Below are 27,734 nucleotides of genomic sequence, written 5' to 3'. Positions count from 1 at the left end.
CAGAAAATAATAAATTTATATGCATCACATCACAAGAGTCAAGTTTGTCAGCCCCTTGCAACTCCAATATAAACGAAAATAATAACCAACGGACGAAAAGCTAATGTGGAACGTTTCTTTGTATTGAAGCAGACATATGCAGATCCCAGCTGGCCAAACATCTTGTTGCTGGCTGCTGGTGTCTCTTCCCCATTCTGGGAAGGACACCAGCAGCCAGGGGCCACAGACCTCACCCCATAGTCCCTGGGGTCAAGAACACTGGAACCACCAAATATGTTACTGTAGAGGCTCTGGCCAGCCAGACCCCCCTCCAGAAGCTAGGGACAGCAGAAAGAGCGGCCCATGCAACCCTGGTCAGTTTCACTTGAGCTTCTAGGAGCTGCGTGTGTTGTCTAATGCTCCCCCAGGATGGTACTAGCTTTGTGGCTACGTGCTTCAGAACCTCCTGGTGTAGGGGACCTGCACCACAGATTGAGTCCCCTTACTTTCTGTGTGTCATCTTCTAAGCCTAAACTGGATAGGACCCGCCACTCACTGCGTGTTTGTCGCCTCCTGCACGCAGCGGGCACGAGCAGTCCAAATTACCCCACCGCTGGGATGCTGAGATTGCGGATATATATGTCTTTCCCTTTTGGCCAGTGCAGCCTCTAGGGAGCTCTTGTGCACTCCAGCGCAACCTCTGGGTGTTGGGGCCAGTTAACTCACTGAACGCGCTCCACTCGCATAATGTGGTATGCAGCAGGAACAGGATGACGAGGGAAGGGCGCCAGCCCTGGCAAAATGTTCACTGACCAGCCAGTTGTTGTATGGCTCCTGTAATCAAAATGGAGTGTTTCCAGGTGGCCCACGGCACCTCCTCCACTCTTCAATTATTGTGAGAGGTCCGCCAGTCCATGGCCAGGACAGCACACCCCATCTCAGGGCCTTCAGGCTGACCTGGTCAGTCTATAGGGATCCAGGCCCCCAGACTCGCAGGGAAAGGCATGCAGCATCCAGCGTCTTCCAGCTGCCCCCAGTCCCATCCAAAGCAGAAGGCATGGGGAGCCAATTGGTGTGAGAAGATTGGGGGGCCCACAATATCACCGCAGCCACGAGGTCCGGCTTACACATTTAAAATTAATTTCATAAATAATAATCCGTGTAAAGAAAAATAATGACGAAAACTAGACAATCCTTTGTTTTGACATCCCCTGACTTGCAGTCTGTTTTAAAAACAGCTTGGTTTGCAGCTCGACAAGCAGGTTACAATGGGAAAATAAATAGAACACCGGTTCTAGATGGAGAGACAAAAATTAGAAAGTATGTTAAAAAAACAAAGGAACAGAAAAAACTATAAACAAGAAAGCTCCCACAAGCAATGCATTAGATAAGAGGCAGTTGGAGGCTAGCAAGGTAGGCTTTTTTCAGTCATAATTAATTTCGCTGTTTACTGTCAAAATAATAGCAGGATTAATTTAAAGCATATTTTGGCCAAATATTCTCATTAGAGATCTCTGGATGTTTAAATTGTGATTACCTGACAATCTTGGCTTTAATCTTAGTATGAACATCATATGGGTTTTTGCAGTTTTGAGCCACGGGCTGCAGAATGATAAATAGAAGCTAATTTCTTGCAAAATCGAAATATCCTTTTCCCACTCTTACAATTTCCTCTAGATTTTCAAACATTGAGAAGCTATTTGGAGAGTGATGTGGGGTCACTGAGGTGGTACTGTGAGATCCTGTATTGTTGTGATAACCATGTGTGAACGTGGACTAAACACTAGAGGACCTGCTGCATCTATAACCGTGATTCATTGTGTCTTCTGTATGGTTTCTGTGACTGATATTGTTTTTCTGAAAATACGGAGTTGTTGACACCTATAGTTATCACTAACCCTGGGCAAAGCACTACTCTACACTCGCTTAGTTTGCGAAGTTTGCGCAACTTCCCACTACGTGAACTGCACGTAGCACGGTGCAAAAATGCGTAGTTAAGTGCAGCGGTCATTTTTTGCTTGCTCGCGGTCCTCAACGTCAAGTTGGCAACCGCGAGCAAGCAAAATGACATCCTCGCAAGACTTTTTCCTTGTTCACGAGCATGGGAAATAAACCTCCCGGCGAGATTCTCAACGCGGGGAGGTCTGGTTTCTCATTGCGAGTGGTCGCGCATGCTCGCGACTGCTCGCGATGAGAAACTACCAGTCCGCGTTGAGAAAGCTGCAGCTCGAGTAAAAATCTACTCGAGCGGCAGAAAAGTACAGCTTGCGCTGTGCAAGATGCCGTTTTCAATGATTGCACAGTGCGGACAAGCATCCGACCCTGTGCAGTCATTGAAAACGACATCTTGCACAGTGCGAACCTGCTACTACGCAGTTCGCGAAGTGCTACTCGTAGCTTGCGAAGTGCACTTTGCGTAGCTACGCGTAGCGCTACTTCGCGAACCACGCCCACCCCTTGTTATCACCATGGTACTTGGAAGCCACAGTCTTGAGGCTATAACAAAGGCACATAGTAATAACCTCAGCATTTTTCAGTATTAATAATGAACCTGTCTTCATAATGCGATTGGCTAAATCTTGTATTGCAGAAAGTTGACCTTCACCGCCTGGAAGAAGGCCCTCCGTTGCAAGCAGTCCTGACTAGGGAGGAGGGCCTACAGTACTACAAGATAATGCAGACAATCCGTCGAATGGAGCTGAAGTCAGACCAGTTGTACAAGCAGAAGATTATTCGTGGCTTTTGCCACTTGTATGATGGTCAGGTTTGTACCAGTTTCACTTTGCATTAAACTTTGCTAACGGGACAAACCCCTTCATCATGGAAAATGGGTAATTGTAACGTTAGTTCAAAATACCTATTGTCTTAGAATGATCCCTAGTATGACACATGTTGATGTCATTTGATGATTTACTGTGTGGTGCCTTCTGATTGCAAGTCGTAACCCAGAACATCTATAAACTCAAAAATGTCTCCCATACATACATTCTTGGAGGAATACAATCAAATTGCCGGTAAGAGAGCCTATTTCTCCAAAGTATGTTGTTGGGTCACTTTACCTGCATTACATACTGAGTGATATTGCCTGTGCTCTGTGGATTTTGGATAAACATGATCTCACTATGAGCATATTAGTTATGCCACTTGTATTTTTTATATTTACAACAAGGGGTGGTGAGGGACAGAGTCTCTGAATTAAGCAGAAAGCTCTCACCCAGTCAAGAGATCAGGGCTAGATCCACCACCGTTTTTTAGCTCACTGCACCATCCCAGTTTCAGAACCTGGCTGTATGCAAATTAGTCTGTTCCTGTCCCAGTGCATGATGGGAACAGGGCAAACCAAACTACAAAAGCCAATTCTTACACTGGGAAGGAAACAAGCTCCCGGGGACCGGTTTCTGGCATTACAGCCGTCTTCGGCCCGGTTTGCTTGAATCCTGATGGTGCAATGAGCAAGGGTCTCACATCTGAGTATACCCTTCCATGCTTAGGGTGGACAAAAATATTTACAACAAGGGGTGGTGAGGGACAGAGTCTCTGAATTAAGCAGAAAGCTCTCACCCAGTCAAGAGATCAGGGCTAGATCCAACACCGTTTTTTAGCTCACTGCACCATCCCAGTTTCAGAACCTGGCTGTATGCAAATTAGTCTGTTCCTGTCCCAGTGCACTGGGCCAGGGACAGACTGATTTGCATATAGCCAGGTTCTGAGCTGGGATGGTGCAGTGAGATAAATAACGGTGATGGATCAGGCCCAGATCTTTGGACTGGGTAAGAGTGGTCTGCTTAATTCAGACACTCTGTTCATCACCACCCCCTTTTCTGAATCATTTTTGGCCACTATAGGTGTGGCAGGGTATACTCAGACATGAGTCCCTTTCTCACTGCACCATCAGGATTCAAGCAAGCCGGGCCGAAGAAGGCTGAAATGCCAGAAACCGGTCCCCAGTAGCTTGTCTCCTTTCTGGTGAAGAATTGGCTTGGTAGTTTAGTCTGCCCTGTTCCCATGATGCACTGGGCCAGGGACAGACTGATTTGCATATAGCCAGGTTCTGAGCTGGGATGGTGCAGTGAGATAAATAACGGTGATGGATCAGGCCCTGATCTTTGGACTGGGTAAGAGTGGTCTGCTTAATTCAGACACTCTGTTCATCACCACCCCCTTTTCTGAATCACTTGTATTTTTTATGGCACACTTATGCCTTTGGTATGGCACTGTAAGATGTATTTGGGGGTATAGATCCTGTTGGCAGTGGTGTAGGTGGTGTGCGGGTTATTGGATGTATGTGGTTGTGCTGAGGTGTTTTAACTGCTCTCTGGTGTAATGCACTATAGAAGCAGTAGGCCGTGGGGTATGATACGAATGGTGGTGCAGGGAGTAAAGTGCAAGTAGTTGTGTAGTTGGTGTAGTTGTAGGGGGGATATGCTATGAGAGAGAGTTTTCTCAATGTATGCCAATCACCATGTCCTATAAAGGCAGTCCGCTTTTGGTTTCCAATAAGTGGGTGCTATCTTGATGTAAGAAGTGGCCAGTAACCTGTGGAAACGGTGGTTCCAACATTTGTCTGCAGTAACTTTAACGATTATGAGAAATTGGGCAAGCGGGTTTTAAGAGTTCTAGGACTTATGTTTATTTGGGCTAGCATGTTCGGGCAAAGATGAGATCTGAATTGATGCAGAAGGATATTGTGGGTGTTTTCTAAACTCAAATACAGTAGGTATTGGAAGACCCATTGCGCAGTCTGCTCTGCATATTCTCTCTGCGATTTACAACTTCTATTCCTTTTCTCTGAGACGAAGGAGGCTTTAAAACTAGCATTCCCACTGAACACTGAAATGAGTTGTTCTTCAGATATGGTAGTTCACAAAAAAAAACAAATACTGAGTATGCAGGGATGGCGCATTATACGTGTTATTTGTGGTACTGGCTTTACATTGAAGCTTTCAGTTATTTCAAACTTAAATCTCTTTCTTATAGGAAGCGTGCTGTGTTGGACTCGAGGCTGCAATCAAACCAACAGACCATTTGATAACTGCCTACCGGGCTCACGGATATACCTACACTCGTGGGGTACCAGTCAAAGAGATTCTAGCAGAGCTTACAGGTTTGTGACAATGGAAGGGGATGCGAACAGTATGAAGGGCTTAACATGGAATTATTTATATAAGTTTACTATTCCAGTTTTAAGACCTTTCTGTGATATCCTTTCTACATTTAAGCACATTTAGCCTTTGGAATTTTAAGCAGTGCATGGGGGTCTGAGCTAATGGGGAAAGACCTACAGACAGAATTTAGCTTGTAGTTTCTTTAGGACCTGAATCTTCTTACTTTGAGGGAGAGCTGCTGTGTGAGTTGTGCATGAAGTATATTGATAGTGACATTGTATGTAGAGCGGCTCCTCGGCTGTAGAAACCTGGTGGAATAGGCTCAAACAAAGGGAGAACAAGGGTGTGTTTTGAAATACGGCTGTTGGTGGGTCACAGTCATAAAACAAAAAATTCACATTAGTGGAAGGCTTGTTTCCAGACCCTGTTCAGTAGGCCTCGTCAGACAGGGGTACAGGGCCCCATCCATGATTGGGGGAGGGGGAAGAGTGTCGGGGTGGGGGGAGGGGTGTATTTGCTGCAGATGTCCCAGGGTCCTTCCTACTAAGGCGATACAAACTGGGTCAAGTACAATGCTTTCTACTGTTGACTGTCACAGCAGCGGGAGTGAGAATTCAAAGATTTCTTAGGGAGGGCGCAAGACCCAATAAGGTACTGTTCAGCAAAGTATTTTTCTTGTAGAAATAGAAGTTCATTACAAAGCACAAAACATAATACTACACACAGTAGTAGGGTTCAGTTACAGGACTCTTTACATCAATATGGGCTGTAACCAATGCATATCATAGATCGCACTGGCGATCTGTGCCTTATTCCAGCTTTGTCCCACTGGCCCACCCTTCTATTCAGGGCATATACTTATGGGTAGTCTTTGTTAATTATCTGCCCAGGTGCAAGTCCACTATAATGGCTGTTTTCGGTTAGGGACCCCGTGCAAGGTGCCTGTAGTTTCGCACACTCTTGTAGCTGGCAAAAAGTTTGGGTCTCACACTGGCTGGATTACCCTGCACAGTTCTTAGGCATGATACAGTCTCTTAGTCCTTTAGACATGGTCTTGTGTTACACTCCTTGCTAATGTGCTGTTCAGCATTGCGGCTGTCGTTCCACACTCTTCCTGATCACATGAGAGCAAGGTTGTGGAGACAGCCTCTCTGGTTACATCAGAGTTGTGGCATGGAATGGTCAGATTAATGGTACTCTCTCCATGTCAGTTGTTGCCTCCGGGCCATCACTGAAGTTCTTTGCTGCAGTGGCAATAACATCTGGACACACAAATTGACTGCATTAGGCAGACCCACTCAGGTCAAGGCTGAGATGCCAGATGAGCCCCTGATGAAAGTTAATGTTTATTTATTTATACAGTTTTGTATTGCGGGAACAAGACCCTGGAGGGTATCCGAGCGCCTCACAGTTGGGGTAGGTAGGATACAAAAATGGGACAAGAGCAATCGTTACAAATAAGTTCAGGATGAGAGCATGATATCAGCACGATTCAGAGAATTTAAAAACAAGACCAGACGGATCCAATAATAGAGAGCGATAGGCAATGTAAAGAGTGCCAGTAAGTTCAGAGCCTGCCAACACTATTAATCACAGGATTACATAAATGTGATGAACCGAAATCAGGTAATAGGAGAAAAACATTCCATAAATAACATACAAAAATGTGCAGTGGCCTGCTCACATTGTTAATCACAGGAGTACAACTGTGTAATGGACAGTCATAGCATAAGAGAGGAGGGCGGTATTGAGGCAGCTGAACCAAGGAACTTCAACATTCGAATTTTTTTCACTTCTTTTTTGAAGGAAGCGGTGGATGGGATTTGACGGACTTCGGTGGAAGGGAGTTCCAAATCTTCTGGGACATTCCCGAGAATGCTCTGTTACCCGTTCTCTTTTTGTGGAAGACTTGATGTTTCAGGAACAGTGAATTTGCACTTCGAGACGGACGGCCACCCCCTGATAATTCTAATCTTTGTGAGCCAGATATATGGGGTCTTGAATTGCAGTGCTTTGTGAGTCAAGCAAGCGATCTTGAGTGGTATTCTAGCTTCGTAAGGTAGCCAGTTTAGGGATTTCAAGGCTGCGGATATGTGATAATTTATTTTTGTACCAGTAATCAATCTGGTGGCTGCGGCATTAGTGGAAGCCGTAAGTGGAACCAAGCTTTGTTTGGGGAGACTGCAGAGCTTGGAACTATCGTAGTCTAGCCTTGGCAATACTAGAGCTTGAACCACCCATTTGAAGTCTTCCTGTGGGAGAAGTGGTTTGAGATTCCTTAGCCGCCTCATCTGGTGTTTCGCACCCTTGGTTGCATTGCTAATATTAGTCTGCATGTTCAGGTGCCTGTCTGGGGTGATTCTAGAGATTTAGAAGACTCGATAATGTGGCGGGGAGTAATTGAAGGCTGACGGATGATGCATCTAGAGGCTCAATCCTGAGAATGAATCCTGTTTTGGAGGTGTTGAGCATGAGGTAGTTTTCTGTGAGCCAGTTTTGGGTGTTTCATCAAGGTGGAGCTGAGTGAAATGAAGTCTTCCGGGGAGGAGACTTTTAAATAAAGTTGGGTGTCCTCTGCGTACATATGAAAGAGAATGTTCTCTGTGTTCAGGACATTTGCTAAAGGTTCCAAGTATAAATTGAAGAGTATGGGTATAAGGGCGGACCCTTGTGGAACCCCTATCAAGACTGTAGACGGGTGAGATAGGGATCGATTCACTTTGACTCTTTGAGATCTGTTGAGGAGAAAGGAAGAGAACCATTGCACCACCACACCTGATAGTCCCATCCTGTGTTCTAGCGTGGAAAGTAATTTGCTGTGGTTAACCGTGTCGAAGGCAGAAGATAGGTCAAAGAGAATTAGGAGCCCGGATTCCTTTTGGTCTAGCAACTTTAAAATGTAAGCCACGATGTGAGTGAGTGTAGATTCTGTGCTGTAGCCTCGCCGAAAGCCTGTTTGATGTTGATCCAACAGTTGGAATTTCTCAATGTGAACACAGAGTTGAGATTGCACACACTTTTCTAAACGTTTCGCCAGCGTTGGAAAGGTAAGGTGCTGGACACTAAACATATATAATTTACTATTCCCACTCCAAACTGTATTAACTCAGGGAAGGTGTCTGTCTACTCTGTGCGGGTGCTTTTTGGTGATGACTCAAGACAATACATGAACATTAACAGTTCAGGAATGTTCGTACCCAACTAGGAAGATACATTGGTTATCGTCACTTATTTTACTTGACTTTTCCTGTTCTCATTGGCTACAATACCTCGCAATGTTCTGCTTGTCCAATCAAGATATTATTTTCAAGTTTCCAAAGTTGTTGACTTGTTTCAAACCTATGACTTAGTTCTGAGTCCTGAGGAGAACCTTTAAACGGATATTAACTTCGGTTCAAAGCCACTTTGCCGCAATCTATTTCCCTTCATTCATCAATTGTCCAATCGTCTAGTGTTGTTAACAAGGCCGCAACCCAACTGCTTTGCTTCTGTACTCGACCCAATTTTGCTTTTGGCTTCATTTTTGCTTTTCTGCCCGAGTGGCAGTTGATGCATTCGTCAACTCCTTGCAGCAATTCGAAGTCAGCCTTATACTGCTTCTGTGTTCTAGTTGGGCATGAACATTTCAGAACTGTTAAGGTTCACGTATTGTCTTAATTGTTTTGTATGGTGAATAATATTATTTGTAATTTTGTTTTGATTTATTTGTGTTAAAATTGTTGGATATATTTGTTGGGTGAGTGTTTGTAATTGTGTAAGTATAATACAGCAGTAATTTGCTTCTGTATATGACAGAAATTCCTTTTAAACAAAACAAGAAAAAGAAAAAAATCATGTGATCACTATTATTACATAGTGTTCTGAATAAAATTTTTGGTGTAAAAAGAGTTGGTCAGTATTGGCATTTGTAGTGTTGTTGGCACTTTCTAAAAGTGGCATTTCTAAAATAGCTATGAAAAATCCACTTTCACCAATAATCAGGATTTATCACCACTATACCAAACATATCAAACATGGCTACGCTACTCTTTCCAGATCTGAAATTACCACTGAAACGCATATCAAGAAATTTCCAATGCACACCTCCGAGGAGAGCAGCCTCACAGCAGTGAGAAACCAAATAGGCTGTTTGTCACTAGGACATGCCACACAACAAAGGCACATGTCCTACCTTTATCTACATAGCTCCCTGCCCATAGGGCTACCTTGGGCCTACCTTAGAGGTAGCCTATATGTAGTAAAAGGGGAGTTTCAGACGTGGCAAGTAACTTTAAATCCCAAGTCATTGTGGCTGTAAACTGAGCACCCAGGCCTTTCAGTAGCAGAGGCCTGAGCCAGGTTTGAAAGGCTACTTCTGCAGGTGGCGCTAGTACAGTGGCGTAACGAAAGATTAAGGGGCCCTCCTGCGATGTACCCGCAGGGGCCCTGCTCTGAGTTTAATACGGATCATATTGATATGAGACCAATGAGGTTTGGCGGACGCGGCCATGTCATAAACATCTTAATTGACACCCAGAGTTTTTGGATTAGTAGTAATACATTTTTCAAGTTTATTTTTCCCTCATGGATGCTTATCTTATCTCTGGCTGCAGCATCCAGTGAGTAATTTGAAGATGGTGTATTTTTTCCCTCCCAGTATCCCACTTGCACCGAATGAAGGCTTTTTTCCTACCCTTTTATCAACCGATATTACGCAGCTATCAAGCACTCCCCACCCCCTACCAGGTCCCCAGCAATCCAAGATCCCAGACATAGTTGCTGGGCTAAACAACTTGATAACATGGATGACAATGTAAGAGTTTAAAACTTTTGAATATCTAGGTGCCTCTCTAGACAAGGTGGGGCAGAATCCTAGCCTGTTTGTCATTGGGTATGCTGCCCTGCTGTGTGTCCTTGGACCAGTTTAGGCTGACTCCGATAGATGAGGCATAACTCATTTCTGAGAGGCCATCTCATAGTGGAATATTGGTCACAAACAAGAAAAGGGGGCAAGGGTTAATAGGCGTTATGGATCATCTAGTGGGGGATGATGACAGGAGTTGTGCACATGCTTGGGCTTACATGTTCCAAAGTGCAAGGTCTCCACTACACAACGGCTTCGACCAAAATGTGCAACACACACCTGGATAGTGCTACAGGCAAGCGTCATGCATAATGTCCTATACATGATACTAAGGGGGACTCACCAAAACAATACATCAGGTAAACAGCTAGGCTGCCCCGCACCCAGCAGCTGAAAAGACCTCTATCCTTGACTAGAATCCACGTGGACACCACTGTCCGTCTCTCACAACAGCAGTGGAGATAGGATTGGCCATTATCACAAACAGAAGTGCACTTGGAGCATCCACGCGACAGTGCCCATTTCTGCAGTCTCAAGCAGTAAGATTGGAGAATCTATAGTAGGCTTGCATGATTTGCAAGCTATCGGTGGGGTTTGGGAACGCACAGTCTTCTACAGAATCGTGGCAGGGCAGCATCGCTTCACAAAACTGCACCAGCAGGCGAAAGGAATTTGATTTTTTAAAAACCATGTTTGCGCATAGCATAACCAGACTGATCTGTTTACATGCTTCTCATTGGTCAAATGAAAGTCCAGAAGTTTCTCTGAACTGTATTTTTCTGCTGTTGGGAGTTATGGACGACACTCTTTAGCCACACGGCTAGAATCAACAAGAACTGTGTGTCAACCAGCATAGGCACTCTGGTTTTCACATTGTTGACTATCGGGGAGTTCTTTTTCATCCAGATTTGTTTTTTGTAAAGCAGACGATGCCTACCTTTACAAGATATCCAGCTCGCAATAATGTTTATTTTGACACAAATAAGACATTATGGCTCTACAAGATATCCAGTGGAAGGATAATGATCTAAAACCTATATGAAGGATATCGTTTTTTCTAAGAATCCATTTTTTTAATGAATTGATTTTATATCTGCCCAGAGTATGTTTTGAAACTTTGAAGGAATCGTTTTTCGTCTTTTTTTTTCTTTCAACAGTGTTAATTCTTATGTGCTTGATCCACCACAATACCTTTTGTGCCCAAAATGTTTTCCTCATCATTAGTGAGGTTCATGCATATAAACTGGGAGGAACTGGTGTCTAATTTGTAATCATCTTTACTGCATAACTACAGTCTGATTATGCTGTGAATTATTTCACATCGACCTGCGCTATGTTACTCAAGTGGATGATTGTGTTGCTTTTGTGTGTGGGTTAAAGTCTGAATAGTCTCCTGTTATTTTTTTCCTTCTGTTTACTTCAGGCCGGAAAGGAGGTTGTGCCAAAGGAAAAGGAGGCTCAATGCACATGTACGCAAATCATTTCTATGGTGGCAATGGCATTGTGGGAGCTCAGGTATGTTGCATGTGAGGGATCCACATAATTGTCTTTTATGTATAATGAAACTAATTGAACTGTAGGAAGGACGGTAATCGAGCTGAACGTCATGAATAGGGGTTTCAGTTAAAACGGATTCCAACAAATAAAATACCACCAAAGTGAATATTTGTTTTTCATTTGAAACAGGAAAGCACCATATTTTGCTGCATTTCTACTGCTTTAGTTCCCTCTAGTGTTAAAGCAGTATATTGCACTCCAACATTTAGCACTTTTTGTGATGGATTCTCCTTCTGTGACGTCTGTGGGCCTTGGGAAGTCACTTAATATGCTATTTTGACCATCCACATCTCCTTTTGACCATTAACAACATTTCTGGGCCCTCTAGATTCCTTGGACCTACATCCTCTCCCATTTTGGTAGCAAAGCTGACTTCATATGATTTCAGCTCACAGCTGACTGCACATTATTGTGTAGTGGACAGCAGGTTCGCACCTAAACTATGAGCAAGATCTTAGCCCAAAGTAAGAGTCATAATGTTACCCTGTTACCCTCTCCATAATGTTACCCTGACTTCCTTCCTAACTGATAGTGGTTTGGAGCTTTGCTTTTTGAATGCTCAGGTATCAGGATGGTGGAAACAAGGATGATTGTAAATACGGATGCCTCCAGAATCCCTGTCCTCTCAGAGTAGTACTCCATGTTCTTGTTCTTAGTTTTACATTGTGATGGTCCAAAAAGCGTGCATATAGGAGCTGCATCCCTTCCTATAGAAGGACAAGAACTATATCATGCACATCATTGGCAACTGTGGATAGGTTTAGGAGGATTTGCTGAAACTGTGTTGCCCCCATCACATACATTATCTCAGAAATTGTATGAGCTATTCTATTAGAAGCAGACGGTGTTGCTCAGAAATATGAAGAGGCGGCCTCTGCCTCCGTTTCCTTGTATGTGCTGTCAACAATGCAGCTATCAAACTGGTGCATGGATGCACAATGAAGTAGAATCTGTCCATGAAAGTGCCTCAGGATCTTCAATTTCAACTTTCATCCCTACCTGTTAAGTCAAAATGAAGCTATGAACGTATGGAGCCGAAACTATACTTAACACTTTACAAATTCACCTGTACAAGCCACGTGGACCTTGTTTAACGGAAACCTACTGAACGGTGCTTGGTCATACTCCCATGATGGAAAATGTGCTAGGTCAGTAAACAATGAAAGGAACACAAAGATAAAGTGCATTGCCCAACTCTTACACAAGCCCCACAGGAGCACATTTTTCGCACTGCTTTAAAAATAAACGAACAAAAAATGCGGTTGGGCCAGTGTAAAGCGGGAACAAGGGTGGGCCACACAACAATTTGTATAAACAACAAGAGGGTGCCTTGACCGCTAATTCCAAAACTTAATAGGAGGGTATAGGCTGGATCATTTAGTTAGACAATGCAAATAAATTACCCTACACCATTAAATGAAACAATTATTATGGTTTTTTTATATTTGGAAATCATAGAGCAGTGTAACAGTGTTATTGAATTACTTACAGTTGTTTATAACAATTCTAAGAAGCAATTAAAAAATCATATGCCAAGGGAGGGGAAGCTGAAGTGCTTTCAGGAGTTGGCATCAGAATTTAATATGCCCACACCCCAGTGTTTTGTTATTTGCAGCTCCTCCATGCCTTCTCCCCGTCTCAAGACGCTCTCACTGTTTCTGAAGGGAGCCCCCTAGAGTGTAAGCTTCTTATGGGCCATTTGGGTAATGGATGAGTGTCCCAGATTTACTGATCCTTAGTAATACATTCCCCACAACACTGGATACCCTACGTACCAAATTGTAGACTTGGCCCGGGGAACTAGACGACACTGACTGGCTTGACGCTTGCATGGCTCCCTGGATGCTAGTGATATCGGCCAGGCTTCTTATGGTCCAATTTAAATATCTTCACCAAGTATACATGACACCTCTGTGATATTGAGAGCCGGCCTCCGCGGCTCACCTGCATGTCCTCAATGGCAAAACTCTTCTGTGGATTTCTTTTTTTTAAATTTTAAATCTTTTTATTATTTTCAAACACAAACAACAGACATGAGGATGGGCGATCACTTCTACATAAAGCTCGACACCTGAAGTAAAGGAGACATTTGTGATTTTTTTTTTTTCAATCAAATAAATCAACTAGCCAGAACTGGCCCATTTGGCGAAGAGTCCCCCTATTATAAGAAACAATACAGTGGCAAGTTATTCGCCCGGTATCGGGCTACTATGCCTCAATGTTTTGCGTGTCAAGTCCATTCCAGGCCCCATCCTCAGGTCCTCCCATCCCAAGTTCACCCCCCCCCCCGCCATGATCTTAGGGCTAAATGTAATCAAGTGGTAAATCGTTTCATATGGGTTCCACAGGTGACATTGTTCCAACAATATTATTAAATATTCTGACTATTATGGAAGCCGGGGATCGCCTCACGCGCTTGCTCTGTAGCGTCAAGGTATCAATACTATTGGTCCTCATCTACAGTTAGCTCGCTCGTCTCTGAGTCAGTTTCCAAATCTGTCACCTTCAGCGCTACCAAAAGGGCCTCCCAAGCTCGCGCCACCTCCAATGCTCTGTCGTTATGGGACTTGTAGGCCTGCTGCAAACGCACTGAACTCTTGCTGTTTGCCCACACAAGTAAAGCAGACTTCCACCTAAGGTAGCTAGGCCCCGCCGCTGCTTTCCAGTGGGATATAATTTCCCTCTTAGCAAGTATCAAACCTAAGTCCACAAATTTGCTAGTCAATTTTGTTTTACTAGTATGTGGGAACCAATGCATCAAGCAAGTCCCCCTATCCGGTGTAATCTGCCGTCCTGTTACATTACAGAGTAAAGCAATTATTTCCTCCCAGTATGTACCCAACTGCAGGCAGTCCCATAGCATGTGCAGTAGGATCGCGTCCTCCAATCTGCATCGGGGGCACAGCGCCGTATTAACATGGAAATATTTTTTGAATTTTGCCGGTGTAAGATACGCCCTATGCAGAATAAAGAATTGGATCAATTGAAATCTGGCATTCCTGGTGCCCTTCCATGCCCTTTTAAGTATTTGCGACCAGGCCGCGTCTGGTATCTCTTTAGCTATATCCTCTGCCCACTGCTCTCGTAGCTTCTGTAACGGTGCCAGCCCCTCTCCCAGCATGCGTTTGCACAGACAGGTGACCGCCTTCTACGTGCCCGCTGCCATCACCACATATTGACACACCTCGCTCGGTGGTGGTTCCAGGACATGGGGTGGCACATCCGGTTCAAACTCTCGCTCCAGCCCTCGAAACTCCTGTGCCACAGCCTGGGTATGGTGCTGGAATTGTGCAGCCAAATAATATAATTAAAAAAATCGGGAACAGCAAGCCCCCCTTCAGCTCTTGGCCGCATCAAAGTATCTAGTGCTACCCAACGCCTTCCTGATCCCCAAATAAATCCCCCCATCGCAGTGCGGAGCTGGCGAAATAATGCGACCGGTATTCGTATAGGTAAGGTCCGGAAAAAATATAGAAGCCGAGGAAGCGCCACCATTTTTAGCAGGGCTACTCGACAATGGCAGGGTCCCCCAGAACCGCATGCTGCCCTTAAGTCCCCTTAGTGCCCTGCCTAAGTTACCTTCAAGAAGATCTTCCTGAGTGTGATAAATGTGCGTCCCCAAGTAGGGAAGGCACCTAGTTTCCCACGCCAAGTCAGGCAGTAGGGTAGGTGGGTCGCATGCTCCGGCTACTGGGAATACACAAGTCTTCGCCCAGTTGACCCGTAGGCCAGACACTTCTCCGAATCGGCTTAACAAGGCGCGCACTCCTTCCAACGCTCCTCGCGTATCTCTCAAAAACAGCAAAAGATCATCCGCATATAGTGAGATATAATGCGACCGACCACCAAGCTGCAAGCCTCGGAACACCCTCCCCATTCTAGCCCGCGTTGCGAATGGCTCCATGGCTAGGGCAAATAACAGCGGGGAAAGTGGGCAGCCCTGCCTAGTGCCACGCCCTACAGGGTATGTAGAAGAGATGACCCTACCAATCCTCACCCTAGCACTGGCCGATGAATATAATATTTCGGTCCAGCGGACATACCCCTCCCCAAGTCCAAAGGCTTTCATGACTGAAAACAAATAGGGCCATTCCAAGCTGTCAAACGCTTTGGCAATGTCTACCGAGAGGACCACTGCTTGGTTTTCTGCTCCATAGTCCCCATCCAATACCCTTATCAGCCTGCGTATGCTAAACGCAGTATTCCGAGTCAGAATGAAGCCAGCCGGGTCCGAGTGTACCAGCCGCGTCATACAAGGGAGGAGTCGAGTAGCCAGCACACGACTCAGTATCTTGTAGTCGGTAGTAAGCATAGATCGAGGCCGATACGCGGATGGGTCGGTAGGAGTTTTCCCTGGTTTGAGGATGGGGATGATGATGGTCTTCCTTGTGGAGGTCGGCAGTACGCCCCCTGCCTGGCCTCTCTATACATCGCCAGCAATCTGTTAGCTAGGGTGTCAATATAAGCCAAATAGAATTTAATGGGCAGCCCATCACTGCCCGGTGTTTTATTACGCGCCAAATGTTTAATGACGCAACGAATTTCAGAGATCGTGATGTCCTGGCCCAGGAGCCCCTGCCTGTTCCACCTCAACGGTAGGCAGCTCTAGGTCATCCAAAAACGCCTGTGCGTCCATCTCCCCGGTCTGCAAGTGGCTCGTATATAGGTCCGCGTAGAAGGACCGAAATCGATCGTTTATTTGATTCTGCTGGTACTCTAATCGTCCCGATGATGAGGTCAGTGCCAATATTGGCACGCATCTAGGGGTGGTGTCGGCCAGCCACGCCAGAAGGGTGTCCACCTTGTCTCTTTCCGCATGCGCCCTGGCCAAGTACGCTCTGTGGTCAAAGCATCTTAAGCGCTCCACAACTACTGCCTTCGCCTCCCTCCGGGTCTGGACCGTGTCACGTGTCTCAGAGCCATTAGAGTGGGCTCTCTCGGCTTCCCTAAGGGCCTGCTTCCCAGTTTCAATTTCCCGCAGCAACAACTTCCGCACTCCCACCCGTATAGTAATGCAAATCCAGCGGACCACTACTTTAAAAGCGTCCCATTCCAGGGCAGTTGTCGCTACAAATCGTTTGAGCCCTACTCCCAGGTCGGCATGAAAGGCCGGGTCCTCCAATAACTCGGGGCGCAGTTTCCAGATCGGAATCGCAGGGCGCTCCGCAACCCAACAGAAGCTCACCAATAACGGATTATGGTCCGAGATAGTGCATGATAAATATTCACTCCCTATTGCCATAGCCGCCAATCCGGGAATACACAAGACCGCGTCAAGACGTACGTGCAAGTAATGCAAAGCCCGGAAGTACGAATATTCCCTATCGTCCAGGTGCTGTGCTCGCCAAGCATCTACCAAACCCCAGTGAGGCTGCCACTGGGACCTGAGTCTCGCTAGTTTATGAATCTGGGCCGTAGGTAGCGGAGGGTGAGATCTATCCATGGCCACGTCCGCAATAGAGTTAAAGTCCCCCCCCCCCCCCCCCCCCCCCCCCCCCCACCATCAAGACCGGATTCGTAAGATAATCTGCCAAAGCATCAGACAGTCTCTCCAAAAAGGGAGCCTGTTCCACATTAGGGGCATAAATACTGCAGAGGGTCACCTCCCGCCCATAAAAATGTCCTTTGACCACAACATAGTGGCCCTCAGGATCTGTTCGGTGGTCAATCATTTGGAAGGGGACCCCAGCTCTAACCCAGATCAACACCCCTCGTGCAAAAGCTGAATACGTGGTGTAATAGAGCTTTACCCGCCATCTGCGCTGCAGCGCCAACCCCTCCGACCTATTCAAATGCGTCTCCTGCAGGAAAGTTATCTGTGCGCCTCTACGCACTAAGTAGAAGTGGACCTTATATCTACGCTGCATGGACTGCAACCGCCGCACATTCCAAGTCACACATTTCACATCAGGTAAGGGACCCATAGTAGTGATGTAATGAACACAGGAACCTCTTGATCCCTCCTAGACGCGCCGGCGGATACTCTTCTGTGGATTTCCTCATGTAATATGATTATGCCCGGTCATCCAGGCTAACAGCGTGGCTCCTTTTGCTATTCTTTCTGCAGTTATTGTGGTCCACATTGAGCCACAATCTTGGATAGCCACCGTAGGCATTCTGAAAGATCTGGGTGGGACCAGAGGGGACAGAACACTGGTGAGTCTGGTCACCGTGATAGCCAAAAGAGACATTGCACATCACTGGTCTGCATTGGTGGCACCTTCCATCGAGGCATGGAGAGAGGATATGAACCGGTGCAGCAAAATGGAAGAAACAATATATGTGGCAAGTGGGATGTGCTACGAGTGTGGCAAAAGTTGTGGGATTGCTATGTATGGCCTGTCTGTTTAACTAAGGACCAGCTGCACGCTAGCAAGTTTTTGAAGGCTGTATTGATGCTTCTAGTTTGGGGATGCCTAGTTTACGCTGCATTTCATTTCCGGCTATGATGATGTGTAGTATACAGCAATTTACAATATTGTGTTACATAATAAAAATCAATAATTTGCGTTATAAAAAAAGAAGAAAAATAATAATTTGTCAAAACCAAGCTGAATGATCACAAATGCTCCCAATGCACCCCAATCCAGCACTTTTGTAAGAAAGTATTGGTAGAGATTATCTGGCTTGAGGAAGAGATTCAAAATAGTTACACTTTGTCTGATAATAAGGAGCTTTTGGCGAAAGTCGAAAGCCAAATTGCGTTAAAGGAATTCTATGTCCATCAGAAGTTCACGAAGTTTGAAAAGAAAAAACTATAAGGTGGAGAACCCCTACCCATACATTTGAGAAGATTTTTACGCAAGACCAAAAGCTTAAAGGTCTTTTGGGAAATATGGAGGAAGGTCCCGACAGAAGCATATCACCTTCCTTGATACTTCATCATCTAAATCAAACCTGAACCAGGAACTGGGAGAAGGTACTCCCAGTACAAACTTTAGTAGACATACCACCCAGCATCCTTTTTTAAGGATAGGCCTAAATTTTGTTGATGTTATGAAGGAAGATCAGACAGCATTACGCAAAGAATAGCAGTTTTGTTCCCCTAATCTCTCAAATTCTACCACATGTCATGGCCTTCTAGACTGCAGTTGTGGCAACTCTTTCACATTTAGAACAGAAATTAAGATATTATATGCCACATTTTTCTTAGTCATTAACACAGGCCTTGACCCAACTGATAGAAAATAAGAATCTGGTGATAAAACTGGCAGATGAGGGAGGTGCTATGGTGGTCCAAAACAAAGATAAATAACTAGTGGATGTCCGACACCAACTACTTCTGGAAACTGAAAACAGACCCATGTAGAGAACTGATGAGAAGGATGGCTAGGACAAAGAATTTGGAATATCTTATGAACAAGAATCCAAGAACACCCGTACTGTATTTCCTCCCCAAAATCCATGAAGACTCACAAAAACCTTTGGGCTATCATTTCTGGATGTGACTCTGTCTTTGAACCGCTCTCTAATCTTGTTAATTTCTTCTTGATACTTTTTGCCACAACATCTAGATCCGTTATAGAGGACACTAGGAATTTCATTAATCACGTTGAAGGCATTTTGTTTGACGCAACCACTCACGTCTTTGTAATATTGGATATCATTTAATTTTACACCAACATCCCCCAAGAGGAAGCCTTGGAAGTTATCCAACTATATTGAATAAATAAAAGGGAGAGACCCCACCAGGTCCACACTGAATTCATTCTTAAGTGGGGACCTCTCCCTTTTGTCAGAGGTCCGGACCTTTAGCATGTAATACTCAGACAAAAGTGTTTAGGTAAGTCGGATTGTTTTATTTACAACAGTACCTCTGGACAATTTGACAATTTTCTGACATTAACTGTTTTGCTCAATTGTGTTTATTTTCTTGAATTGACTTCCCTCTGACCCTTGACGAAAGGTGAGCAAAGTTTGGGGGCCCACATATGCACATTTGCATGCTTAATGGAGACTTCATTCTCAACAATAAAGCTTTGTCCCCCTATATTTCTTTGTAGATAAAATGCTGATTTTGATGAAGGTATGTTAAATGAAGAAGTATGATGGTTATAAAGATTATGAACCGTCACATTACTCGCCGAAAAAGCACATTGACGCCTCGTCAGGGGTAGTAAGAGCTATATGAATGCAATTACAATATAATACAAATACAATACATACAGTAATTGGGCTAACGTCCCTTTTCTTTTGTTTAGTACAATGAATGGTCCTCTGCTGAATAAGTGAGTAAGTAATAGACTTATTCAACTACAGTTCAGATACGCCTTATCCTTTCCTCCCATTTTCATTAAGTCTAACCGATCTTTTATTGTTCTGTAGGAGGGTCATACCAGCCCTAGTCCTGATGAGACCTCTAAAGGTCTGAGGTTGAAACATGTTAACAGACGATATTAGGGTCAATAATGATGGACTTTATGGCAAGCAATTGTCTATCTGGACCTCATCCTACCCACTTTGCCCCTTTGTACACTCAGGGTGGAAGATTTAGCTGCCGAGTATTTTCCACGTGTTTTCTTTTCCAAGTGTTTAAACCAAATCATTTAAGCTGGCGTCCTAGGAGATTGCTCATTGTGTAACTTTTAGAATTTATATTTTTTGTGTCCATTTCTTTGTATTTACTTGATCATTATTGGTGTGTATTGGACAGCACTTGTGATCATTCACCTTGGTTTTGGCACATCATTTTTTGTTTTTGTTTTATTGCTTCTCAGAATTGTTATATGCAATTGTAAGTAATTCAATAACGTTGGTATACTGTGGCCTGCTCTCGGGTTACCACATATTAAACGTGACAAAGCAATTGTTTCATTTAATGGTGCCAAACCATTTCTTTGCATGGTTTGACTGAATTACCCAGTCTGTACCACTGCATTATTCAGTCCGTTCCCCCTTCTTAAGTTTTGAAATTTGCGAGCAGGAACCCATTTTGTTGTGATAAACAGTTCAAATAAACAAAGGCCCACATGCATTGTGAAACTCGAGGCGTAGCAGTTCTGGCTCCGACCTTCAAATGAACAAAAGAGACTCATTGGCACAACCCCAAAATATATATTTTTTTAAAACGTTATTCATCAAATTTTAACCTTCTCAACATAGCAGCCACCTTCTGCCTTTTCCCTCCATCATTGAGGCCACAGATGTTTATTGTAGCAATCCTCAATGCCATGTATATTTGCTAGGTGTTTCCATCCTTCTTACCAACTTCCCCCTTGTTTTCCCTACTACCACTAGTGTGAAATACATGTGTCTCTGTGTTCTCGTGTACTGTGCTGTAGCTACCGTGTCTCCCTTGAACCCCCCCATTCCCCGCCCCCCTGCCCACCCCGAATCTCCCCCCTCCCACCCCGAATCTCCCCCCCTCCTTCTACAGGCAAATAGGTCAGGCATGACCTATGTGTTACCTCTGTAGCTTGTAGTGCCGCTTCTCTCCCTTACAGGCCTACATATTTTCTGTGGCCTCCCTACGTGCCTGTGGTTGGACCTTTATCTCTACTGAGACCCTTTCCCTGAGTTTTTAGTTCCTCTAAGAACTGATTAGCCTTAATTTCTGAGAAAAACATCCTGACATGCCCTCTAGTAATGACTTTTAGTCTTGCAGGAAACAACAGGTATGCCTCTGACCCTTGCCCTTGAAAGGGTGCTATCAGTTGCCTGAGCCTCCACCTTCTCTCCACCGTGACATGACAAAAATCAGGCCTTGCGAAAAAAGTAACCCCATCATATGTTTTCTTACTGTCTGGTCTGGCCTTATCCATCACTTCTTGCCTTGCCAAAAAATTCCCCAGAAAAACCAACATTGTCCTAGGCAACTTATCCTGATTACCATCTCTCCCTTTCTTAGTCATGAGTGGAAATCTATGTGCCCTTTGGACCTCTGTTTCCCATTGCCATTGCGCCTCAGGAAAAGCTCCCTTCAATAGTTTATTAACATAACCTCTTGCGTCCTGCCCTTCCACCCCCTCCGCCAGCCTCTGGCGATTCTCAAAATCCTCAATCTCCCATTGAAGATCATCCATTGCTTTCTCGTGCTCCACTTTTAATGACTGCCATTCCGTTACATCATCCTATTGTCTCCCAGTTTTTTCTTCCACCTGAGTCACTCTTTCTTCCACTACTTCATATTTCCTGTTGTTTTTCCTGAGTGGATTTTTTTCATTGCTTGTCTCGCTCTCCGACTTTCTGCCCTGGCTCCCCCTGCATCTGCTTTAATGTGTTAAACAATAGGTCCAACGTAGCATGCTACGGTGGTTCATTGCTAACCCCTGCTGTTGCCCCTCCTGTGTGGTTGCCTTCCTGGTATATCTTAAAGGTGGCTGAATAATCCCATAATAGCTTCCTGTTCATACTTGAAGGGGAGTCACCACCTCCAGGGCGTCTAGGGCCAGGTTTCCTCCTTTTTTGTGTGTTTTTAACCCCCCCCCCCCCCCGCCCCCCCAGTCAGTAAAGCTAATTTCTGAGTCAGAGTTATCTTCTGTAAAACTTTCTCCTTCGCTTGAAGGTGATAAATCTGATTCCTCATTGACAGAAAATAACCTATCCCACTCGGTGGAGCCTCCCCCTCTGTCTCCTTTATTCTCACCAACAGTGTCTCCGCGCTCTTTCCGTGATGCAAGGCTTACCATACTGCCCCAATCTGAATCAGCCATCTTCGCACTGCCAAGTCCTGCCTCGACCTGGAGCAGCGCATCCATCATTTGCAGATTAATGGGCCTCTCTGACCCTCTGTGCAGCCTCTGCCCCTCCTGGCGTGCCCCTGCTCACCTCTTGCCGCTCGAAGGTCTGTCCATCTTCCGTAAGTGGCGATCCCTCCGGGCGCGTCTGTGCTTAGATCTGTTGCCTAGCAGCCAGGATTCCTACGTCCTCGGGGACGGCATTCTCTGTGTCAGCGTCCTCTCCGGAGGGTTGTTTTCCCGGCGTCCTGGTTGCTGCCGTTGCTGTGTTTCCAAGACCGGAGGGGGCAGGAGGTTTACCAGCAAAGGATTCCGTCAAGGTGGGCTGATGGAATATTATATCTTTATATTTATCTTTGTTAGCCGCACTGTTAACCCGCTGTGGTTTTGCACTCGCTGCTCCACAAGTTTCTTGCTCCTGATGCTTCCCTTTTGTCTCCGTCCTTTTCTCTTTCTCAGCCATCTTCTGAAGCGCTTTTGCTGCCGCGCTGTTGGGGGCCGCCGACCGCTTGCCTGCTGGAGGTATCTTTGCGTTGCCCCCAGGGTTTAAATTATCCCTTTGTCCTAACCCCTTTGATATGCTGAACGGGGTCGGCAGAGGTTTTTCTTTATCCTTGTCTTGCCTCACTCTTTGTGACATTTTCCTGGCTGCTCTGTAGTTGTGCACCTCTCTGTGCAGTCTCCTCCAGCAGCCTTTCAGTGACTCGACTGAAATAATTATCGCCCGATGTAACCACTGCCCGTGGTCTTTAACTGCCGGTTCCTGACCCTGAAATCGCCCAAGTAGCCCCAGCATGTCTAGCTTAGTGCTCCATCCGCGTTCTGTTCGGGAGAGAGAGTGATGCGCGACTGCTCTCTACAACCTAGCAGCGGCCATCTTGCCATCAGGAGACCCATATCGAGGGGAATAATAAGTATCTGCTGGACCAATTAGGTGTTGAGGTACTCTCACATACAAAACAAGGCACTAAGACAAGAGTGGTGGCCATCCTAGCTAAGAAGGGAGTTTTTAAGGCCTTGAGGAAAAAGGAGGATCAATGGTGGAGGTGGGTAAATGTGGAGGGTGAATCAGGGGCTGGAAGATGCACATTTGTTTCTATATATGGATCCACTGATGACGAGCCAGAGATATTTGAATTTCTCGATTCAGAGCTACCATTGTGGCCAGAACCGGTAATTTTTTGCGGGGATTTTAATATAAATGGGCTGGATGGGCTAGGCACAATGAGTGGGAGAGCTTATGGGGGCCGTAAAAAGCGGACATGCCAGGCTATATGTAATCTTGTACGACATAATGCATTAGTCGATATGTGGGCCCAGAATAACCCGGCAGGGACAGGTAGCACGTACTACTTGGCACCACATAGGATGGTTGCTAGGCTAGATTACTATTTCAAGCCCATTGGTTAGCAGGAGCCGGCTGGAAAGGTTGCCAAGGTTATTCTCAGATCACAACCCACTAGTTTTAACGATCACAATCAAAAATACAAGGATGAAGGAATACTTATGGACCTTTGAGAGGGGGCTACTAAGGGAAGAAGGTTATATCAATCGCATGCAAGATTGGATTGTACTTTTCTGGGAGTCTAATAGGGGGGCAGCCACTCCCGGCACTACCTGGGATGCGTTTAAGGCTGGAATTAGGGTGGAAACGCTGAGCTACACCCTATATAGGGATCGACAGGAGAAGAATAAGCTGGATAGAAGTCTTAAAGACTTGACACACTTAGAAGATCTTCTCATTGTGGCTATAAAGAAGCAGGAATCAGATGATATTCTATTAAAAATCGAGATAATCAGAGCAGAGGCAAATGAAAGTTTAGCTAGGAAGGCGGCAAGCAACTATCTGGCTAAAAAAGAAAAATGTTACGAGTACAATGAGAGGGTAGGCCATCTATTAGCAATTTGGACGAGACAAAATCTGGCAGCGGGGAAAATAAAAGAAATTAGCGATGGCTTAGGGGTGGGTCTTGAATAAGGTGGAAGATGTTAGGGAGGTATTTAGGGAATTTTATGCAAACTTGTATGATCAGACTCTCAGCAATTCAGATTTAGAAATTAGGGACTATCTGGCTGATATTCTACACCCTGTATTAGAAGAAGAGAGGAGAGAGGAGCTGGATCTCCCACTCACCCTACAGGAAATACAAGCAGCAGTGAGTAACCTTCCCTCAGGGAAAGCTTCAGGCCCGGATCAAATCCCAGCAGAATTCTATAAAACATTTAGGGATACCCTCGGGAAAGATATGCTGAAGACTCTTAGGCAGGCACAGTTGGGGCTCTCAGTCCCACAATCTTGGGCGGGGGCAGACATCATAGTTATATTAAAAAAGGATAAGCCACCATTAGAACCGGGGTCCTATAGGCCGATCACGCTCATGAATGCGGACGCTAACATTTTCTCAATCATTGGCACAAAGGCTAAGTAGGGTTATAGAGAGCCTGGTCAGTGACACGCAGCATGGATTTATTCCAGGGAAAGGGACAACACAACATACGAGGCAAATGATTTCCCTCCTGGACGCTGCAGGGGTTGCAGGAGACCCTGTCGCGGCCATTTTTCTGGATGCAGAGAAGGCTTTTGACAGGGTCTCCTGGAACTATTTGTGGACGGTTATTTAATGGTTTGGCATCGGTGGGGGATACATCAAGGTAATACAGGCTCTCTATAAGGCTCAGTCCGCTAGGGTAAGGATTAATAAAGGCTATACGGAGGGGGTGCTGATGAAACATGGGACAAGACAGGGGTGCCCTGCTTCACCTGTCTTATTCGCCTTGTATTTGGACCCTATTTTACGAAGATTTGATGGCAACAATAATATCCTTCCAGTCATAATGCATAATAGGGAATACAAGGTGTTTGCCTATGCGGACGAAGTGGCAATTATTACACCTGATCCAGGAGGAGCCATTGCGGAAATTGAACAGGAGGCTATGAACTTTGGGTCAGTCTCAGGGTACTCGATAAATAGGGGAAAGACGCAGATCGTACAAAACAGCTATTCAACATACCAGGGTACTAGGGTAATACCCGTGGCACTCTACCTAGGGGTTAAAGTAACTGCGGACTTAGATAGGATGGTGGAGTTTAATATGGAGCCCTTACTAGTGAAAGTGAAGGAACATACGGAAAGGTTGCATAAACTGCATCTAACCCTGATGGGCCGGATAAATGTCATTAAAATGATTACATTCCCCAAATTTTTATATATTTTTAGAGCCATCCCATTATTTTTTGATCACTGTTGGTTTAACAAGTTAGAATTGATCATTATTAGGTTTATTTGGGCAAAGGGCAAGACTAGGAGAGCATACCGACATATGACACTCCCTAGAGAAAAAGGTGGGTGGGGGGCCCCTGACTTAAGGCTTTACTATTGGACAGCGGCGTTGCAGTATTTTCAGGGGTTGATAGGGGGTGCAGGAACGGGGCACGGGGATAGCAGATGGGACTTCACAAATGTTTATACTGCACTGTTGGGTGCGGAGAACGCTTTCTTAAATGATATCGATTTCAGGTACTTTAAGCACACAATGCTCAGACGTGAGTCCCATGCTCTCCACACCACTGGAGTCAAGCTACCCTGGCTGAAGATGGCTGATAGCCAGAAACCGGTCCTAGGATGCTTGATTCCAGTCCAGGAAAGACATGGCTTGGCAGTTCGGGCTGGACTGTTCCCATGAGGCACAGGGTCAAGGCTGATTTGCATATGGCCATGTCTGAACTGGGGTGGAGTGGAGTGCAAAAAAACGATGGATTTAGGCCCAGATCTCTGTACTGGGGTGAATGTATGACATTGTTCTGCATTCTGTCCATCAATTGTTGTTTTTACCATGCCCTTTTCAGCCTTTTTGGTCTGCTTTGTTTTTCTCCCTGCGCAGCGGACTATGTTTGATTCCAATGGAGATGCCTTATATTTTGGTTAGGCGTTTATCTGTCGAGGTCAGGCTCTCGAAGTGAGTGTGTGCAGCTGATTTGTACCCTCCACCAGTGCAGAGAGAGACTGCTGCTGCCTCATACTAGCCTGAGGGCAGCCCATTTGCCTTGGAAGTTGACTTTATTTGCAAGCTCACAAATGTATTCCTGGAGGACTTACCTGGTTCTTCCTATTAAATTTAATTCAGTTTTTTATATCATTTTAACTCTGGGAGCCTGTGACAGGCCCAGCACTTCTGGAGAGTTTGTACTTACCGAAGTTAATCTCCAGAGGGGCACCGCAGTTTTTCTTCTCTTCTCGCCCCAGGTGTTAACGTAATTTCCTCTTGGCTTCAATAAGAAGCCGTAAGTCTGGAAGCATCAAAATGGCCTTACTGGGGTTACCAATCCCAGCATTTTGTGTGCCAATCTGTGGGTGTCCACGACCCCCTTGAGTGCATTTCCTGCTTGTGGTTTGCTAAATATGTGGGAGTAGTCCATGCACCGTTCATACAGGTCTGCTGTCAATCAAAAATCTTGACACTGACTAAGGAGTTCGGAGAGGTGGATGCCTGAAGTTTGGTATTTTTGGAATCCTCACTGTGCGTGCCTTCTACATCTTGCACTCAGTCGCATACAAGATGGTTGAACAAAAGGCACAAACTGGGCCCACGCCAACTGTGCCAAGTACACCATTTCCAGCTTGTGTGGTGGCCTTTAGGTTTTATATTTTGGGCAGTTTTTCTGTTAAAACACTAGTTATTGACAGGTTTCTGTATATCAGGACCCAGCCGTAACACTATCTTAACACGGATATGTGTTTTTTAATGGCAAAGTGTACTGTCTCATGATACTCTTTTTATCTTCTTTTATCTTCTTTTATCTTTTTCTTTTTCTTTCCCTTTATCTCTGGATCTATTGTGTGATCATTTAATATATATAGATAGATGAATTGTATATGACCAAATGTCATGGTTGTTTTAACTTATGTTTTTTTAATGTTTTAATACATTGACATATAATTATTTCACTTTCATTGGTGTGTTGGCATGCTGCTTTTGCAACAAGAACTGTGTCGGAGTGATAGATGTGCTGTTTGAGTGAATAAGATTTATAAATTTGGTGGACATTGTTTTTTTATATGCCAAGAAACAAGGACAGAGTATGTAATGTTCAACTTTATATACTGTTTCTCTCAGTTTGGCACCCCTGCAATCTTCACATTTATGATGTGTTAATTACTCTTACCCCTAACACCTCCTAAAATAAACCTTGACTGTTCGACTTCACCCTTGTTCGGTTTAGTGCCCAAAGGTCATAACTGGGTTATCCAATTTGAGTGCAGTAACATTTTCACCACTTGACCGCCAATGGTAAATGACACTATCTGCTACTGATACTGTCGAAGTAACCACAGAATGCCCCCGCACTCACAAGAAGGAAACCTTTGTGTGCACACAATGTGGATTACTTTCTTCCGTTTTTGAATACTGGATAGTGAATTAAGTGAATGATGTGGTTGGCTAAAGCACTGTCGTCTTGTGATTCATTTTAGGTTCCTCTTGGAGCTGGTATTGCCTTAGCCTGCAAATATTTTGGCAACAATGAGATATGTTTGAGCTTATACGGTGATGGTGCAGCGAATCAGGTAAGCTACC

The 27,734-nt window shown here is 45.0% G+C and overlaps 1 protein-coding gene across 2 annotated transcripts in view; it reads left to right on the top strand.

The window, feature by feature from the left end:
* Positions 1-27,734, top strand: part of LOC147697257 (pyruvate dehydrogenase E1 component subunit alpha, mitochondrial) — a 158,794-nt gene that overhangs the window by 71,626 nt on the left and 59,434 nt on the right. For both annotated transcript variants that reach the window (XM_086934334.1, XM_086934333.1), the window contains 4 exons: positions 2,570-2,743; positions 4,957-5,083; positions 11,351-11,442; positions 27,632-27,724. In XM_086934334.1, the coding sequence (XP_086790460.1) occupies positions 2,570-2,743; positions 4,957-5,083; positions 11,351-11,442; positions 27,632-27,724 (486 nt within the window). The remainder of the gene's footprint in view (positions 1-2,569; positions 2,744-4,956; positions 5,084-11,350; positions 11,443-27,631; positions 27,725-27,734) is intronic.

The sequence above is a fragment of the Lissotriton vulgaris genome, chromosome 8, assembly GCF_964263255.1.
Source record: "Lissotriton vulgaris chromosome 8, aLisVul1.2, whole genome shotgun sequence".
NCBI lineage: Eukaryota > Metazoa > Chordata > Amphibia > Caudata > Salamandridae > Lissotriton > Lissotriton vulgaris.
Note: the sequence above shows the minus strand (reverse complement) of the source record. Positions and strands in the feature narration are given on the sequence as shown.